At 42.4% G+C, this 19,905-nt stretch overlaps 1 protein-coding gene across 1 annotated transcript in view; it reads right to left on the reverse strand.

Annotated features, from left to right (window-relative positions):
* Positions 1 to 19,905, reverse strand: part of RFT1 (RFT1 homolog) — a 100,676-nt gene that overhangs the window by 77,278 nt on the left and 3,493 nt on the right. Inside the window, exons 2-4 of the mRNA XM_069206387.1 lie at positions 12,707 to 12,792; positions 1,189 to 1,305; positions 800 to 989 (exon numbers count right to left, since the gene is read on the reverse strand). Coding sequence (XP_069062488.1) covers positions 800 to 989; positions 1,189 to 1,305; positions 12,707 to 12,792 — 393 coding nt within the window. The remainder of the gene's footprint in view (positions 1 to 799; positions 990 to 1,188; positions 1,306 to 12,706; positions 12,793 to 19,905) is intronic.

Below are 19,905 nucleotides of genomic sequence, written 5' to 3' on the forward strand. Positions count from 1 at the left end.
GAAGATGTGTATTGTATACATAGAGAGGGATAAAAGACAACAATTCCTACTAGCTATAGTTCTTAAAAGCAGCAAAGTTATGAAACTCTTGTGCTGAGGGTATATTATAAAATATCTTACATTAACTAGCTAGGACATAGCTGCAAACAGATAATTTCCAGTACATCAGGACAATCTGGAAAAATATGACTAGGCCTGAAAGACGACTACCTAATCAGAAGAGTCAAATCTCTTACAATGTGAGATAAGAATGGTAAATGGTTATACTTTTTTATTTAAAACTTCCTACAATAAAAACTGTTGACTCGATAAAACCCAATTTAGATATACATTATAATAGTAAATGAGTGAATGAAAGCTCAACAATTACCCAGAAATTAGTAAGCAGTCACTAAAAATGAGATTGAGAACAAGTAAATGATAGAATCAGGCAACAAATCTTGCTTTCAACTTCTTTTGTAAATGCAGGTGGTTAAAGATTATCCTTATGCTGACAGGTAAGGAACTCCAGTGCTTACTTGTGAGGAAGGAAAAGGATCAGCCACCACAGTAACGGCAGTGAATGTAAGGAACCAACACCAAATGGGGAAAGGAAGATCTTGCTGAGCGAGTATTAATATTGCTAATGGTCTGATGTGCTAAGTGATTACTTGTGCCTATGGAATTTTGCCTAGGGTGTTGAATTTACTAATATGGGCTCTAATTACATAATACAGACTAAATACTTATGTTATTTGTAACAGCTTTCCACATAATGCTCTCAGGATGCAGGTACATAATACATTTATCTTTTACTTACCTTAAGCCTAACAAACAAATGTGTTTGTGCTAAAACCCAAAAAGGTTCTGCCAGAAGTTCTACCACTGCAGACAGGCCGAACATCAACACTCCAATCCCATAATGTGGGATTGTATCAGCATCTGGGACTTCAAGTACATCAAGCCAGATCCAACCAAGGAAGAATGACCAAAACACACCTAGAGGTACACTGCAACAAAAAGTGAAAAATTATGAATTTTCAGAAGATCATCTTTTCCAGCAGGCCTTTTCTTATACGTACTAATGTTAGACATGACATACAGAAGCGAGTCTTGTGCATGAACACACATCACTATTGGATACAATTTAAGTTTTTGAACAACATGGTTCATCATTAGCAAATATGACGTTTGAGAAGAAATACGTACGTCAACCACAGCAGATTCAAAGTCTGGGTCCAATTTTGTTTTTTATCATTACTGAGGCAAGCTCTGCGGAATGCTTCTCTTGCTAAGAAAACTATGGTTGAGTACAGCAATGTTAATCTGAAATACAAAACAAAGACAGGTGTTACTTGCATACACTACTGGTGTGTACTAAAAGCTTCCTTTCATGAAGCATATTGAAAAGCTTTAAAAGAAAGTATCAGATCTTGTATTACACATAATATTAACAACACCAATTACTACTGATCTAACTAGCCAAAGACAGCCACATCATATACTTTTCTAGATAATGTGACCTGCGAAGGTAAATTCACAACACTAGAAGAATAAGAATTGTAGGCAAAGAAGATCTGGCAGTTTCTTTTAGAAAACAGTTTTATTTATTTTACAAAATAAACAAACTATGCAGAAAAAATAAAGGTTGAATCATCAAAACTACAAAACACATTCATACTACGATAGGGCAATTCTGTGCAACTGACAAATACAGTTAAGAAATAAACGTAATCATTGCATACATCAAAATTTTCACAAACTCCAATCAATATGAGGGATTCTATTGCCAGCCATTACATATGGTGAAGGGGGCAGTGCACAGGGAGGTAGCACACAGAAATCGGGAGATAAAGTTTTCAAAAAACAACAAAGGCTAAGCATCTGTATTCATTAAAGATGAGCATCCTTTGTTTATGTATTTGTTGAGCATATGGGTACCCTGGGGCTTCCCAGCACTAGGTGAGAGAGCAAATTATACACCTTACAGATCCTACATTGTGAAATTCCCGAACATATAGATTTTTGTATTTACTTAAGAGCAGGTGTCTCCAACCAGTCATCACAAGCTATCAGTAGCTCCCTGACCCCCTTCAAAGTACCTCACAGCCTGGAGTTCATTTTTAAATAAACACAGGGTGATATTTTTCCTTTTAAGGTTAAGGGAAAGCTGTATTTATTTTACATTAATATCACCAGGCGGTAGATAGTAGGGTCTGATGAAGAGCAGTGCTGGAGTCAGATTTATGACCCAGGTCACAGAGGTGAAGAATTTAAGCACTAAGGTGTGTAACTCTTAAATAAAAGTCCTTGTCAATGTAGTACTGGAAGTGAGAACAAAATGATTTTTCTCAATGCTTTTAAATAGGAAAAAATGAAAACGAAAAGTTACCTTTATAATTCAGTTAACTTTTTATTTTAATTTACTCAAATTATTTTTCAAAGTGTTGCATTTACAAACAGCAGGCTTCTTGCTCCCAGTGGCCATAAGAACACTGTGGAATATTTATAACTGAAAAATACAATAATTTTTTAATTGGAGAAAAAGTTAAAGTGCAGAAAAATGTTCCACATTATGAACATTTTTGCACTTTAAATTTCTCCCAGTTAAAAACATGGTTGTTTGTATGTGTTATACTTGTAGCTTTGCCACTTATGGCGAAAGGTACGCCCTGTGCTACAAATACATACTACACAGGCTTCCCTTTACCCATTCACATATATCCCATTCATATGCACACATGTTCATACAGCCACAAAGGTCATGCTCTCACTGACACACGTTGAAGACCTGTCATAGTGCCCCTTGTCAAAGTTTTTTGTTCAAACCATAGCATCTGGTTCTAAAGTCAAGGAAATTTGCCGTGGGGGTGTCTGGAAATAATGCACAAGTTGTTTGGCCTTCGGTAGCTCACGATGATTTTCACCGATCAGAAGTAGCTCTTGCTACAGAAACCACATCTTTAGAGCTTCTCAAGTGATGTGTAAAAAGATTCATCATCCAAGCCGAGAATAAATATATCCTTGGAAATTCTCACAGCATTCTTAAAAATAACCAGTCTCTCAAAGGCTTCTCTCAAAGTGAACCAGCTTTTTGTCCTCAAAAAACGTATGCATTATACTACCACCATGGCAATTACATGCTCACATATGCCACTGGCCACAGACACAATTGGAAATCCAACTTTCTTAGAAGTAGTTTCTATTGTATATATAGGTTAGGCCCACAGTCAGCTACAGTACCAAAAAAACCTAAAAAGCATCTGTTATTCAGTATTCAAGGTCTGAATTTCAGGCTTTACAGATACTAAGGACATATCCTCAATAGAGTTTCTCAGAAGTTTGTAACCAGCAGTAGCATACAATTTCTCCACTATAAAAGTTCAGATACATAGTGTTAGCGGCTTAAAAGCTTTACAGTATTAAATGTGTTTTTTTCATGTGTGGCTCATCTTGCTGCATACTTTGGCGCTACTATGATGGGATTCAGGCTAGATTTAAGTAGGTCAGTGAGTAAGGAAGAACAATACACAGACCATTAAAGAGTGATCTAGCATTTATAGCTATTGTTCAAGAACAGGTATATAAGGTTGCAAATGCAGCACCAATTGCCACTGAGCACTTTGAGAAATGTTAACGATGTGTGCTTGTAGTGAGATTCGACTGTCTAGAATGAAACTCATGTATTACAGTATACTCCCTTACATACATTATGATGTCTTGTACATTGAATGTTGGTTTGTTAGATACGTCTGTTTTAGACAGACTTAATGTAGAACATGAACACTGTTTATAATTCAAAAATGTTTCACGCACGAACGACAAAGAAATCTGGGTTTGAAAGTAAAAGGCAGTCAACAGAGGCTGCAATTTTTATGTAAACTTGACCACAAAAAAAAAAAAAAAATAATAATAATCTACAAGGCGAATGTTTCTCTAATGATTTAGTGAGGGTTTCAAAACTAAATTAACAAGCACTGGCAAAAAAAACATGTCTGGGTTTGGCTACCAGCCTTTAAGCTATGCCAATTCTTGTTCCATTTCACCATGGCTTTTGTAGAATGATATTGTTGGAGGAGCCACGGAGAACACAGCAATGTAAAAAAGAACAAATGCCTAAATGCAAAGTAAGTTTTTGGCGTAAAAAAAAATCACTGTCTCCGATAGTAGTACCAAACGTTAAGGAAACTACGTTTAAGTGTTGGTGCGCTCCTTGTTAAAGAGCAGAATGTCCTAGTACAATACTTTAGTTCAGCCGCAGACCATAAAAGTTGTACAATAAAACAAACATTAAAACACATTTTAGGGAAACCTAAAGCTCCTATCAACTAATTCAATGTTGTTTTATTACTGAGGGCCTAAAATTTAGAGTTTGGCGGGTGGTGGAGGCCGCCCACCAAACTCTTTCGGATGGAAAACCGCCACTCCCGTTTTCCGCTCGCCAGCCCAATAATGAGATTTCCGCTGGGCCAGCGGGTGGAAACAGCATTTCCGCCGGCTGGCCCAGCGGAATACTCACCACAACATTGACGCCGGCTCATAATCTAGCCAGTGGCAAAATTGTGGTGCGTCAGGTGCAGCAGCACCCGTCACGCTTTTCACTGCCCGTAATTCAGGCAGTGAAAAGCACGACAGGGTTTTCCATGGTAGCCAGGCCCCTGCACTGCCCATACCAAGTGTGGGACCACCATGCAAAATCTGGAGGAGAGGGAACTCGTAATCCCAAGGGCAGAGCTGCTGTGGCGGATTAAGACTGCCGGCACTGCTAGGCTGTCGACTGGCAGCAACTTGGCGGTACTGGCGGTCGGACCGTAACGGCTCCTCCACGGTCGTACTGTGGAGGATGGACTGCTGCTTTGGCGGCAGGCTGACCTCCATCGCGAGTCTGCTGGTCCCAGGACCGTCAGAATCGTAATAAGGGCCTGAGTGTATTAAAAATTAGATTTAAAATACATACATCAACAGACATAATAAAAGCAAGTAAAATCCTAAAATGCATTTGCAACATGTCAAAAATATTTGAGCAGAGCAAAGTCAGAGTTAACAATGCTAATGCGGACCAGAGCACATTCAGCCTCAGAACAAGTTATCAGACTGTTTGACAAGCTTCACTGTTCCTATGCTCCAAGGACCCAGGAGATATCTAGATGTAGCAAAAACGAGTTGCTCTGGGATATCACACATCATAAGCCATGCAGCCTTCCAATAATGAACTATGCCAAACAGTCTACAAACAGGAGCTATCCATCTCTTTCTTGAGATCATATACTGTGGATAGAACAACAAAAAGTGGGCTCTGACTCAAGGATCAAAGGGTAGAAGAGGCATTCAGCAATCAAATTCAAAGTCCTCTCCCATTTAACTGTAAAAGATTTTAACAGGAAATTTCCAGATCTAAAACCAATATACAGGTTTCTGGCAAAGCTGGGGCAGATTCTGTCAAAGTAGAGCTCAAAGCTCGATAAGCACTTGTGCTGGATAAATTTTGCTTCCAGGCTCTCCTTTCTTTTATCAATCCAAAGCTTAGTTAGTGTACATTCCCCAAAACACTTTTTTTTAACCTGGATGCTGTATTTTTATGCAGTGCCATGGGGGTGTGGCAAACATCTTCCATTTTAATAAATGTGCAGAGTTTTGATCTTTCTGAGCCAAGGAATGCAAACCCTTCTCTCTATCTCGATGAGCTCAAGTAAGGCATTGCAATAAATGGCAAGTTTGGGTACTGACCAGATTCGTATCCAATACTTCAGCATCTTTATGGATTTGACAGCATTGACCTTTTGCATTGCTGTGTCAAAACGAATGGGAACCGTGGAGAGCTTGTTGGCAGATTAAAGATGGATCTAATAAATTTGTTTTCTGCACACACAAGACTGGAGGGGTCAGCGCTTCCCCATAGCTCTGCACCATAAGCAGCTCCATTTAGGGCCATGGCCCTATAGATTGCCTGTACTGGTAAGATTGAGCCACTAGAGGTGGCCTTGAATTTCCTCAAAATGGCCAACGGACTATGCTGAAGTGTGGATTTGCTTTTCTCAATCAGTGGACCCTATGAGATATTCTTAGCCAGTAGAACACCTAGATAATCAAACCTTTTCTCCTGTTCTATGGGAGCTCTCTTAATAGACATTGTGCACCTGAAGGGGCAATGAGGCCTGAGCACCATGTATTTAGATTTAAAGGTGTTCATCTCAAGCCCTCTGCCTGCACCGACAGAGACAAGTTTATCCAAGAGGACTTTGCAGCCTGGTAGGGGTATTAGAAAGTAAGAGCCTATTATCTCCGAACATGAGCACAGGACTGCTAATGCCCGTAGATTTTGGGGTGTCATAGTTACAATTAGTATGCCAATCCACTGTGCCATTGCTGTATAGATTAAACTGTGTCAGGGTAGTACACATCCGTGCCTTATGCTGCACATGGCCGTAATGCTGGGTGTAAGATCTCGGTTGTTATGCCATCTCACCTGATCATATGTTTCAGAATGTCATCATTCACAATTAAGTTAGCAAATGGATGAAGTGGGCTGACCAACTCTCCTGTAGTGAGTGGAAGAAAATGCGAATAAGACAACATTAGATCAATAGAGGAAGAAGGCTGGCAAAAAGCCCCTTTAGGAAAGCCTCTTTAAGCAAATAGATAGATAGACTTTTAGTGAAATCAAAAGGTTTAGTGAAATCAAAAGGTTTTTGTCCAACACTAGACATAAAAAGGATGGGAGAAATGGACAGTGTTAACAGATGGCTCTCTCCTGTTTAAGAAGAATAATGAAACTAAAAAAAGCTGAGGATGTGATTCCATTGGTAAATATTTTTTTGCATTTGGTGCATTATACAATCTAGTGACAAGTGATACGAATTCTTCAGTAAATGAAATAATTATGAGTGCATTACGCAAAAATGGCCATCTTACTCGGTCAACTGCCATTCCACCATCGAGACTGACTGCCCCAGTTTCTTAAATGCATAGTTTGAATCAACATTGTGTACATACACATTATAGTGCAAAGTCTAACGCTTGAAGAAGCAAAGCAACATTTAAGACCCGTACCCTGGGTGTTAGCAATATTTGTGTGCTGTCTCTTGGCGTATCATTTTGTTTTATAGAGATATACAGCTGAAACAACTGAATACCACTTTGAGTTGAAAGGAGAGTGTATATTCGGATGAAACCGTACCAGCAGTCAATACTACGAGAAGCAAAACTGTCTACCACTATTTACTTTAAATGTGCATACAGATGTGATTACAATATCAGACTGATTTGTTACTAATGGATTAGTAAGTAAAACATAAAGCGCTGTATAAATATCATGCTTCCAATTCTGGTTCTTCCACAAGCTTCCATGCAAGCCAGCTATAGGAACTCTAGTCTTTGGTAATGTATCAATGCCTTCGTTGACATTATTTCTTTATTCCGATTCCGCAACAAACTGCATTGCCCATTGCTGCACCGTGTGAAATGAAAACACCAAATTGCCTGAAATTGGGTTTGAGTGTTGTGCCGTAGACATGCAGGGTCTGAAATGGCTTTGAAAACATTTATCACTCTTTTGTTATGTCCTACGTTTTGGTCTTATATAAGACTCAAGTGAGGTGCATTACTGAATTTGAACTTAGAAATACTTGCAGTTCTCATTTAATCAATTTCACGCTAGATTAATATTACAAAAGTATTGTTCCATATATATAGGTCATACAAAAATTTACAAGCTTAAAAATCATTTGATGAACACACAACGAGATTCAAAGCTAGAATAAGCAACCAGGCAATAGCTGCTCGAGCAGGTTTGTGTTCTATTCAGGGGAAAAGCCTATGACAGCAACATTGTTTTTCGGAGGGCTGGTCTTTCAAACACAAATTGGCAGTAAGATTTTACTCCTGTACATTGCATCAACCTGCAGTTCCTCAGTTTTTTTTTTTTTATCTGGATCCTTCCTAGAAAAAGACTGTGAAGCGTGAACATCTGTGTAAACGTACCTCCAGAGGCTTTACCAAGAACAGCCCCACCACAACATTCTGCTCGTCAGTGCCTTTAAATAGCAAATTCCACTCTAACAAAACCAAAACTTACACCATCTGCAAATCAGAATACTCCAAACCGTATATTCGTCTTCTTTTTTTCTATCATTTGAGGCTGTGGGGATGAAGAATTGAGGGGGTTGAGAACATTAATTTAAAGACTATGTATCAGACCACTGCTTTATCAATCATTATGCTGATTACTGGGAACTATTGTCAAAGGAGTGTGACTATTCTAGCGGAAGAGCGTATGGAGTCCTGGATAGGAGGATGCTAATTCCCCTACAAAAAAGTTAATGCTAGTGACAAAATATGCCGTTTCTTGCAAAATTCAACCTACATCTCGTCATTGTGGAACACGTGATTACTTGTTTACAAAGTAATACATAAGGTTCTAAGCTAGAAAAACAATCTTGTATTCAGTGGTTGTGAAAAAGCAGACATTGATCGAAAGTCAGGGCATTAATCCATGTGACACTTGCCGTAACCGAGTTTTCAGTTATAAATCTACTTCCTTAGGAACTTCTCCAGGCCACACCACGATTATTTGAGGATACAACTCTTCATCATTCACATGAAAAAATATAGGTTTCATGAGGAACGAGAAGGACCAAGGCTGCAAAAGTTCTCTTGCGCCTACAAGGAATTGTGTCACAGAATAAAAAGAGAGAAAGAGAAAAGGTAAAATAATTGTACCATTTTTTTTCTTTGTGTTTGGGTACAATTTCTAAATTAAACGATGTTGCTTAGAATAAGGGCCTGATTACGAGTCTGGCGGTCTCTTGATGTGGCGGTGGCACCGCCCCAGCAGTGGCAGTCCAACCGCCATATTACGACCCTGGCAGTCAGACCGCCAGGGGCCCACCATCTCCACCAGGATCTCGGATTCCAACGAGCTGACAGCGGTCTTGGTTGTGATCAGCCAGGACGTTGCTGAAGTCAGCGCTGCCCTGCTGATTACAACCATGTTCTCTGCTAGCCTTTTCATGGTGGTTCAACCGCCATGAAAAGGCTGGCGGAGAACAAGTGCAGGGCACCTCTCCCAGCACCTTGGGAATGCACACTGTCTGCCTTAGCAGACAGTGCGCATCCCGTGTGCTGGCTGCTTCCCGTGAGACAGCATTGGACTCGGCTCCACGTGGAGCTGATTCCAATGCAGTCGCACTTTTTCCACTTTACGCCGGTCAGCCCAGGGAAAACTCATAATAGGGCAGGTAGGGAGATTGCCAGGTCCTCGACTGTCTCACCATGGGTCTGTGGGGTCGGGTTTTCCGACTGCAAAACTCGTAATCAGGCCATAAATCTAATCCCCTTCCATTAAGGTTTGAATACCGAGACAACTAATCTCTCAGTTTAAAATTAAGAGTACCCTCCTTAACACAAAGGGAGAGGAGGGGAGAAGGAGGATACAGACCCCATACTGTCTCCCTAAAAAAGGCCCATTTACAGTACCTCCTGCAGTCGCGATTTTGATTATCTTGATCTGCCTCTCAGTTTGTTGTTCACGACTTTCTCTGTCAACTCTTTTCCAAATACAGTATGTGACTACTTGGGGACACTCCCCCTCCCCTAGACAAGGGGCAAATCGCCCTGACTGACAGGGTAAGAGACAATTTTTTCTCTCCCTCCCGCAATTTAGGAATATTTGTCCCACATCCAGTGTGATAGCTTGTAAATATATTTGCATGATTACTAGTCTGTGCGAGCATGCTTTTCTCACCTTTTTGTGTGCTGTGATTTGCTGTGTGGCACATATTTTCGGAATGTCTTATTTGAACTTCAGTTCTTTTTCACCTGCAGGTCCTTGTGGTTAGTGCACCCACAGGTAGGCCCTTTGCATGTCCTTAATTTAGCCACCTCCTACTGGGATAGGCCTCTGTCCTTTCTGCACACAAATTCTTTGTGCAGGAACCTAGGGATCCTAGGCCCTGATGAAAGCCCCAAGACCTTCTTTGGCTCTAGTTAGCAGGCAGAAACATGTTGGCCAGTGAACAGTAGGTGACCCTTAGAGCCATTACCCACCATAGGCGTCCCACCATCTTTTAGTCTCACAAACAGTCTCAGCAAATAAAGGTGTAATACAATACAGGTGACTGGTTAGGTGATTTTATATTTTCCGTGGTACAACTGGATCCCACTATTTGTTCAGACAAGCTTAATCTCAGCACTCCCTCCAAGTTCTTTTAACGGCCAGGTTGAATCTGTCCAGATATTACTATCCTACCGGGATGGGACATGGGGGTCAAATGATGAAGCATGACACTATATAGTGTGTGAGACCACCTAGTACGTAAGGAGAAATTCCTCTCCGGAGAATAACTTCCAGCATACAAACAAGCCCCCAAATCCGGGTTACGCAGACGGTCTAGGTAAATTTCTTATCACCTGGTGCCCACTTACAACACCCCATACTCTTTGTGTATTTGAAATTAAAAGTACTTCAGGCCTCGAAAAATCACAAAAATTGTACTAGACCTGCAGGTCGAGTAGCTTGAGTAATCTACTCGACCTAATTGTAATCTACTTGACCCAGAAATGGGTCTCAAATTGTGTGATCCTAGGCAAATATTGTATTTTACAGTCACCTTTTTTTTCATTCTCACATATGAGTGCACCTTCACATATGTGAGTTCAGCATTTCTGCTGTAAAAAAATCCTCTGTTTGATTAAATACACTAAACGTTTGCTCCATGTATAATAAATCTAGCCCACACATAGGGTATACATGATCCATGCATGACTTACCTCATAGTTTACTAATAGCTTAGCCATCAGGGAAGGGGTATTTCTCAGTTTATGTTTGAACACTCACTTTTAATAAATATATTACTAAAGCAAGACGTGGTAGCGCACTGTCATTTACAGAGAGTAAATTTCCAAGAAATGTCCAAAAACCTTCCCACTAACTTGCAGCTTTACTGATAAAACTATATAGTGTATTAACAATATTCTGTGAAAATTGTTTTTTAGAAGACATTTATCTTTTGCACATCATAGTGGAATCTAAAAATAGCTCAACCTCATAAAATAAAACTTAGAGAGTGGTCCAGTAGATTTTTCGAGCCCTGTACTTGATAGAATGCTGCCAATAGCTTAAATATAGTCTGTGGAAATTCAGTTATTGTTCTTGTGCCTCCAAACGCAATAACACAAAAAACAGCAATCAGCACAAGCACCAGTTAACAAGGCCACATTTAGATATTTCATGTAACTATAATTCGCGCCCTTGCCATGCACAGTTTTCTGATCAATAATTTTATTGCAAATGTTGCAGTGATAATACCAAAGAAAGTGTCATCAGTGATATAAAATGTGGAGTAATTAGCTTCCCATGGGGAAGGCCCAAGGTATAGTTACATTCATCTAACCTTTGTTTTTTTCGGTGAATTTCTAAGTTTTTTTTAGCATTCACGGACGTGAATATAAGAAGCGGCAGGATGGCCAGGCCCTGCGACCAACCCTCCTGCATGCACCCAAACCCAAGCTGCATATGAGTTTGGATACAGTGGGTGGTTTTTTTTTTTTCCTCTGGATATGCGAATCCTCAAGTGGATTCACAAATTGGATGAAAAAAAAAAGGGCAATTTTTGCGCACGAGGGTTCCCTACCTTCTGTGTATCCTATGGGGTCAGGATACCTGTATTCTGACCCCTTATGTGTGTTTTCTCTCTTCTTTTCCCACCCCGAGCAAATGCGACAAACAAAATGGTAGCCGCAACTTTTCTGTCAGGTTGCGGCCAGTCAATCAGATTCTTCTTGTGGCACGTGGATCTCCGAATCGATCTGCGGTGGATATGCGGATGATCAGCGTCCCTATATATCTATATTTTTTGGCCTTAAATGACTCCGAAACGACTGAACAGATTTAAACCAAATCAGAAACAACGTGATCTGCGCAACAGATTCTACCTTTGTGCCAAATTTGGTGTGATTCTGTTCAGTGGTTTGGGCTTTGGGACGCCCCCTTTTTCTCAGCCCCCGCTTGACAGATCACCCTGAAACTTTCAAGACATAGTTGAACTTACCAAAGTATAAGTTTTGCAAAATTTGTGACGATTGATCAAACGGCGCCAAAGTTATCGGCAAAACAAAAACACTTTTTCTATAGAAACTAGGCCCTAACTATAACTAACTAGTGGCGACCGCCACTAGGTAATATATATATATATATATATATATATATATACACACACACACACATATATATATATATATATATATGTGTTTTTTTTCACACAATTCCCCCTAATGCTTCCGGCAGGAAAAGTGTGGACCTCTCCAAATTTCCAACTAAACCGCTGCCCTCCCCTGTATAGCTGACCCTCAAAAATTCGTACTCATTTTATTTACCAAATGCATTTACCACATGCAGAAAGAGCTCTTCTGACTAACTTCTTGGTGCTAAAACGCTGTATATCTGCAGCCTTACGGTGCCTGTTAAGAGACCCCCAGCTGAGGGTGAAAGGCAACCGCAGGTGTGAACCTTGTTCGTACATCATCACACTTTTCAAAGCAACTACAATCTATTATTCTAAAGCAAACAGGCTAAGAACTGTCATCATGTACATGATAACAAACACAACAATTACGGCTATGGAGATCATATACCCAGGAATACCAAGCAAGGTTCCAAACAGTATTATGTGCTACATTTGCCAGTGCAGGTTTAAAGTAGATCTGCCATGTACACTGTCATTTGTCTTACCTTACGTTAACAAGCCCGATAATTTCCTTCGAAACAAAACGAAGAGTAAATGCATTTAAGCCGAAAGTAAGCACTCGAAACAAAACCTGCAAAACAAAAAACGTAAGAAAGCTAACCAATAATGAATGGAATAAAACAGGACAATACTAAAGACAGGCACTAAATCAGTGAATATATTTCGTTACCAGATTTTTGTGAAAGGAGAAGTTATGGCTCGTTGTGGTCAAGGACGTTAGGCCTGCCCTAGATTAACCTTTGTGACACAGTACTGCCACTGAACATACCCAAAGTAGTGAAAGGGTCCATCGCTGTGTAACAGAATTTGATAAACAGGCTGCCATAAAATTTGCCCAACCGTGCCAGCGAACTGTAATGTAAAATAAATATGCAGGACAAAACACCAGCAATTGTTACACAGAACCCAAAGCTGCCAAAAACATTTCTGCTATTGAACTAGGGAATCTGTCGGACTATAAAATAATGTATCCAGAAAGTTCAGCTATAGCAGTGGAAAGACCACACTGGCAAACAGAACAGCAGACCCACCCACTTGTGAAAGACATTATTCCCAACTATAAACCAATGTTGACTTTTTTTGTGCCACATAATGTGTCAAACAAAGTGCGAACTGGCATTGAATATTTTTTTAAAGCAATACATTCCCAAATCTTCCCGGTACTATAGCAGGTAGAAAGAAATCTGGAATCGTAAAAATAAATCAGAAATACCTACTTTAAAAACATTTCTTGCAGTAAACAAATGGGGAACAGGTCGTGACAGAAAGAATGAATGGAGAGTAACTCTCTGAGGGCATGGAATCTGACTGTGCAATAATGGTCAAAAGGGTGGGGGGGCTACTAGACGGGGAAGCTAACAGATTACTGTGAGGTGACTGGAAGGCCCGAATGACGTTGTACAAAGACTCAGAGAGCAGAATGGCCACACAAAAAAACACACACACAAAACACTTTACAATAATAAAACAGGGCGCAGGATATTTTGTACCATGAAGAGGAAATAAAAATAAAAAAATCTTCCACCAGCTCCTGCATGGTGGAATTATAGTTTAGCCAATGCAAACATTTGCAAATGGTAGCTTTATGTGATTCAGATTCAAGATATGAGTTGTATATAAACTATTTGTTAAACAGGGGGTCTCTAGTTGGCTGTGGTTTGCACCCTGTCCAAGTCGGGAGCCTCACTCTAGTCAGGGTATGGGAGTCACACACCTAAGATAAAACCTGCTCACCCCCTTGGTAGCTTGACTCAAGCAGTCAGGCATATCTTAGAGGCAAAGTGTAAATGATTTGTGTACACACACACTCCACAAAAGGACTCCACACCAGTTTTAAAAAATAGCCAATATTTATCTGAATAAAACAAGATCAAAAGGACAAAATCCAACACACACAAATAAAGGTATCACTATTAAAAAGATGAAATGAGTCTTAATCCTGAGGAATCAATGGTTGTTACTTTTTAACACACAATACCTGGGATGCGTCAAAAACAAGGATAATGCGGGCCACGGAGGAAGTGAGGTGCCAGAAAAACAAGGCGATGTGTTGGTTCCTTACTGCGCAGGGGAGGTGATGCATCGGTTCTTTACTGGCAGGGGAGGTGATGCGTCGATTCCTTACTGGTAAGGGAGGTGATGCATCGTTTCTCTCCTCGCAGGAGAGGTGATGAAGTTGGTTCCCCGTCATACAGCCTCAGTTCCTTGCTGCGGTAGTCTATGAGAAAGTAACACCATGGGACGATGAATGGAAAATCCAGACAAGCTGTGATGATATAGCCATGGTGGAACAAGTCCTGTGTCGGACCTACAGGCGCTACGTCCATTCTTCTACTGCAAGACAGACGCTGCGTTGATTCTTTAGCTGCAAGACATGCGTTGCATCGATTTTTAGCTGTGGTGCTTCAGTGCCTGGGTTTTCTTCCTCAGGACACAAGTTTCCACTTCCAAGGGCCCCGGGACTGGATTTGGCACCACTTGGCAAGTTAGGACTCTCAGCAGAAGAGTCCAGGCACTGGCAGATAATGTCTTTGAGGTCCCTGAGACTTCTAACAGGAGGCAAGTTCAGTTCAAGTCTTGGAGAACCTTGGAAAGCAGGATGTGGAAACCAAAGTCCAGTCCTTTCATTGCCAGGACAGAAGCAGCAAGCAGCAGGCCAGCAAAGCAACAAGCAGAATAGCAGTTTCTCCTACGGCATCCAGCTCTTCTTCCTGGCAGAATGTTTTCAGTCCAGAAGTGTTCTAAAGTTGTGGTCTCAGAGGTCCAATACTTATTATACTCATTTCTGACTTTGAAGTAGGCAAACTTCAAAGGAAAGTCTTTGTAGTGCACAAGACCCTGCCGTTCCTGCCGTGGTCCCAGACACACTCAAGGGGGTTGGATATTGATTTGTGAAAGGACAAGCACAGCCCTATTCAGGTGCAAGTGTCAGCTCCTCCCTCCACTCTAGCGCAGGAAGACCCATCAGGATATGGCAGGCACACCTCAGCTCCCTTTGTGCGATTCTCTAAAGTGAATTCAGAAAACAGCCCAACTGTCATCCTGACCCAGATGTGTATTCCACAGACAGGCATAGGCACAGATTGGGTAAGCAAGAAGAAGGCCACTTCCTAAAAGTGGCATTTTCAAACTTACAATCTAAAAACCAACTTCACCAAAAGATGTATTTTAAAATTGTGAGTTCAGAGACCCCAATCTCCAAATCTCTATCTGATCCCAATGGGAAATTACACTTGAAAGATATTTCAAGGCATTCTTCATGTTACCTATGGGAGAGATATGCTTTGCAATAGTGAAAAGTCAATTTAGCAGTATTTCCCTATCAGGACTTGCAAAACACTGTAGTACATGTTCTACTTTTTACATACTGTGCACCCTGTGCATGGGATTGCCTTGGGCCTATCTTGGGGGTGGCTTATATGTAGTAAAAGTAATGTTTGGGCCTGGCAAATAGGGTGCACTTGCCAGGTCGAACTGGTAATTCAAAACCACACACACACACAGACACTGCAGGTCTGAGATGTTTAAAGGGGTGATCCTTTAGGTGGCACAATCAGTGCTGCAGGCCCACTAGTAGCACTTGATTTACAGGGCCTGGGCACACATGGTGCACTATACTAGGGACTTACTAGTAAATCAAATATGCGGATCATGGATGAACCAATCACCAATATTACTTAGACAGAGAGCACTTGCACTTTAACACTGGTCAGCAGTGGTAAAGTGTCCAGAGTCCGAAAGGCAGTAAAAACAAAATTCAGCACAGGATAAAAAACAGGAGGTCAGGGGCAAACAGCCTGGGGATAACCCTGAAAAAGGGCAATTTCCAAAACAACGCCCCCGTCTAAACCAGTTGGACTTCCCTGTTTAGGGCGATAGAACCTGGACAATGGCCTACTACTGCAGAGGCTCTTGCCAGTTCTATGCCTCTCTGCACCCGGTGGATCCCTATGTCTACACTCTCAGAGCCCATTGAACTAACCCAGGAGGAACCCTTCTCCTCATCTGTGGACTCCCTCCGTGCATCACTTTACCTTACCTTGCACACAGATGCATCCCAGTAGGCAGGCAACACCACCATGGCTAACATTGTGATGTGGCCCATTCCACCCCCTGGGCCTGACATCCGTCCCCAACCCAGGGACAACTCTGACCACAAAGACAACAACCAACAGGATGCCACTGATAGCTGTCAGGGTCAAGAGCCAGGCCCCAGGCCATCCCGGAATCTCTATGCTTTGTGGTTTCAAAAAGTGAGGGGCAGTAGCCACAGGTGCCTTGCACTCTTTTTCCACTTCACCTACCAGCAGTTCAGGGGTGGTATCCTGAGACTGGTCAATCTACTCAGGGTCTGTACCTTCAGGCTGAGCAGAGGTCAGGGGTGGGCTCTCCCTCCTCCTTTCACTCTTACTGGGGTCCTGTACTTTCCACTTTGGAGTGGTACCCCCAGAAAACTGAACTGTTAGAGCACCTTTGGAGGCCACCTCTACCAGTTCCCCTGACACTGGGGGCAACTCATTCCCCAAAAGGCTGTATACGGGCATCTGAGGATTAACCTCTCTGGGTCACCTCCCCACCTCACTTTTGGGAAAACAGGGTCATAGGACGGAGAAAGTCCTGCCCATGGACTGGAGTCACTCTACACACCAGGCCGGTGTACTGCTCTGTGGAAACTAGCATTTCCACAACCATAGTCTGGCTAGCCCCAGTATCCCTCAGAGGAGTGACTGGGACCCCCTCCACTTTTACCTGGTGGAAGTGACGACTCCCACCCTGAGGGATCACCAACTCACCCTCTGAGTTCACCTACCAACTAAGGGAGACCATAGCATGGTCGACGACCTGCCCCTGGGGGATAATCTCCTCCCAAGGCCACACTGGTCACCCCTGTAGAGGGTCCACCAGTGGGGAGTTTTCTTAGGACAGAGAGAGTCCCCTTTCTTGTGTCCTACCTGAGAACACTCAAAGCAATGGGGTTGAAAATGGGGTGCCCTGGGCCACTGTCCACCAGAACTTCCTTCCTTTCTGCCAGAAGGGTCAGGGGACCCTTTTTCTACTCCCTTATCCTGAGAACTGTCTCTGTCTCCCTTGACCTACCCCTTCTTCTTCTGTTGGGGACCCTGCCCACCCTTGGCTGAGTTGATATACAACTTTCTTTGGACCCTGGTGCTGAGCCAGCAGTCTGCCTCCTTGGTAAGCTTCATGAGGTCGGTAAGCTTGCTGCGAATCAAATGCTGGTGCAGTTTTGAAAAACAACTAGATAAGTGCTCCCATGAAATCAAGTTCTACAACCCCTGATAGTCTGTTACCTTGCTGCATTCACCCAACCATCCAGTGCTATGTAAAAAAGAATCAACATACTACACTCAAGTTTGAGAACCCAGTTTAGTACTCTCCCTAAACGTTACCTTGTAACTCTCTGACCAGGAGGCATGGTCTCACTCAGAAAGTCCTTCATGGCAGGGTACCTCATCTGATCATCTACGTGTAAGGTCAACAAGGTGTGCTTCCCCTCCAATGAGAAATACTTCCACAGGCTTGCCCCTCAATCTTTCTCAGGAACCCTGTGCATCATCAGTGCCTTCTCATAACCCCTGAACCACTGCTCTAAGTCATCCCTCATAACAAAATCTTTCATAACATCCTTGGGTATAGGTACCTTCCCCTCAGACTGCATTGGAGAACTGCTGCCACCATTGGTGCTGGACCTGCTTTTTAGATCCAGCTCCTTCAAGCTCAGCTCTTGAACTAAAAGCATTTTCTTCTCCTCAATGGTGATTTTCTCTTTCTCTAAAGCAGTTTTTTTCCTTCTCTGCCTCTCTTTTGAACCTGGCTAGTTCCAACTGAGGTGCCATCTCGTGCTTCAGCTTGAGCTTCCCCAGCTCCATTCGGAGTCTTCCACCTGTCCTCCAGCTCCTTTGGGGTCAGACCTCTTGAAGAAACACTGCTGCTTGCCCTGGAAGGTGCCCTTCTCCCAGGCTGATCCGGATTCTCCATCAAATCATCCTGCAGGTTTTGCTCCTTTCCCTCCAAAATGGCATTCTCCTTCCCTGTGTGCTCATCAGCCTCCTTTGCTGCCAACCAGACCCGCAGGGCTTTTTGAAGCTCCTCCTTTTTAGTGAGTCCTTTAATAGGACATCTGAGCTCCTTGCAGAACTTGTTGAGCTGAGGCACTGTACAGGTCTCCAGCCTCTTGCTCAAACACCAAATCTGCAGCTCCAAATGATGGCTCACCAGACTGAAACATGATTGTAAATCAAATTTAAAAGTTGCAAAAAGAGAAATCAAACCAGTATGTTAGGGTGTAATGGTGTGCAATATGGAACCAGTGTACTCCAATCACTGTATGTAAAGTACAAATTCAAGTCCTATCCCACCACTGTCACCAATGTTAGAAATGGGGTCTCTAGTTGGCAGTGGTATGCACCCCGTCCAAGTATGGACCATTACTCTAGTCATGGTAAGGGAATCACACACCTAAGATATCCTCTGCTCGCCCCCTTGGTAGCTAGGCTCAAGCAGCCAGGCTTATCTCAGAGGCAATCTGTCAAGTATTTGTATACACATACACAAACACACACAGTAATACAGTGAAAACACTGCAAAAGGACTCCACACCAGTTTAGAAAAATAGCCAATATTTATTTATATGAATGAACCAAGACCAAAATACAACATACACAAGTAAATATATCACTATTAAAAAGCTGAAATGAGTCTTAATCCAGAGAAATCAATGGTTGAATCTTTTTAACACACAGTACTTAGTATGCGTTAAAAATAAGGACAATGCAGGTCGTAGAGGAGGCGAGGCGCCGGAAAAACAAGGCAATGCGTCAGTTCCTTACTGTGCAGGGGAGGTGATGTGCCTGTTCCTTACTGGCAGGAGAGGTGATGCATTGAATCATTGCGTTGGTTCACGCTCACACAGCCTCAGTTCCTTGCTGCGGTGCAGGGTCAATGAGAAAGTGGTGCCAAGAGATGATGTGTGGAAAATCCAGACACCCTGTGATGATAAAGTAGTGGTTGGACAGGTGCTGCGTCGGTCCTACAGGCACTACGTTGATTCTTCAGCCGCAAGACAGGCGCTGTTTCGATTCTTCAGCTGCAAGCCAGGCATTGCATCGATTTTCAGCCGTGGCACATCAATCTGTAGATTTTCTTTCTCAGGACATCAGTTTCCACTTCCAAGGACCCAGGGACTAGATTTGGCACCACTGGGCAAGTCAGAACTCTTAGCAAAAGAGTCCAAGCACTGGCAGATGAAGTCTTTGATGTTCCTGAGACCTATTACAGGAGACAAGCTCAGTTCAAGCCCTGGAAGAACTTTAAAAAGTAGGATGTGGAAAGCAAAGTCCAGTCCTCTCACTGCCAAGAAGCAGTAGGCCAGCACAACCAAGCAACGAGCAGAGTCGCAATGCCTCATATTGCATCGAGCTCTTCTTTCTGGTAGAATATCCTCAGTCCAGAAGTGTTCTAAAGTTGTGGTCTCAGAGGTCCAATACTTATCCTCATTTCTGCCTTTAAAGTAGGAAACTTCAAAGGAAAGTTTTTGTATTGCACAAGACCCTGCCTTTCCTGCCCTGGCCCCAGACACACTCAAGGGAGTTGGAGACTGCTTTGTGCAAGGACAGGCACAGCCCTATTCAGGTGCAAGTGTCAGCTCCTCCCTCCACTCTAGCCC

The sequence above is a fragment of the Pleurodeles waltl genome, chromosome 9 (genome assembly GCF_031143425.1).
Source record: "Pleurodeles waltl isolate 20211129_DDA chromosome 9, aPleWal1.hap1.20221129, whole genome shotgun sequence".
Taxonomy (NCBI): domain Eukaryota; kingdom Metazoa; phylum Chordata; class Amphibia; order Caudata; family Salamandridae; genus Pleurodeles; species Pleurodeles waltl.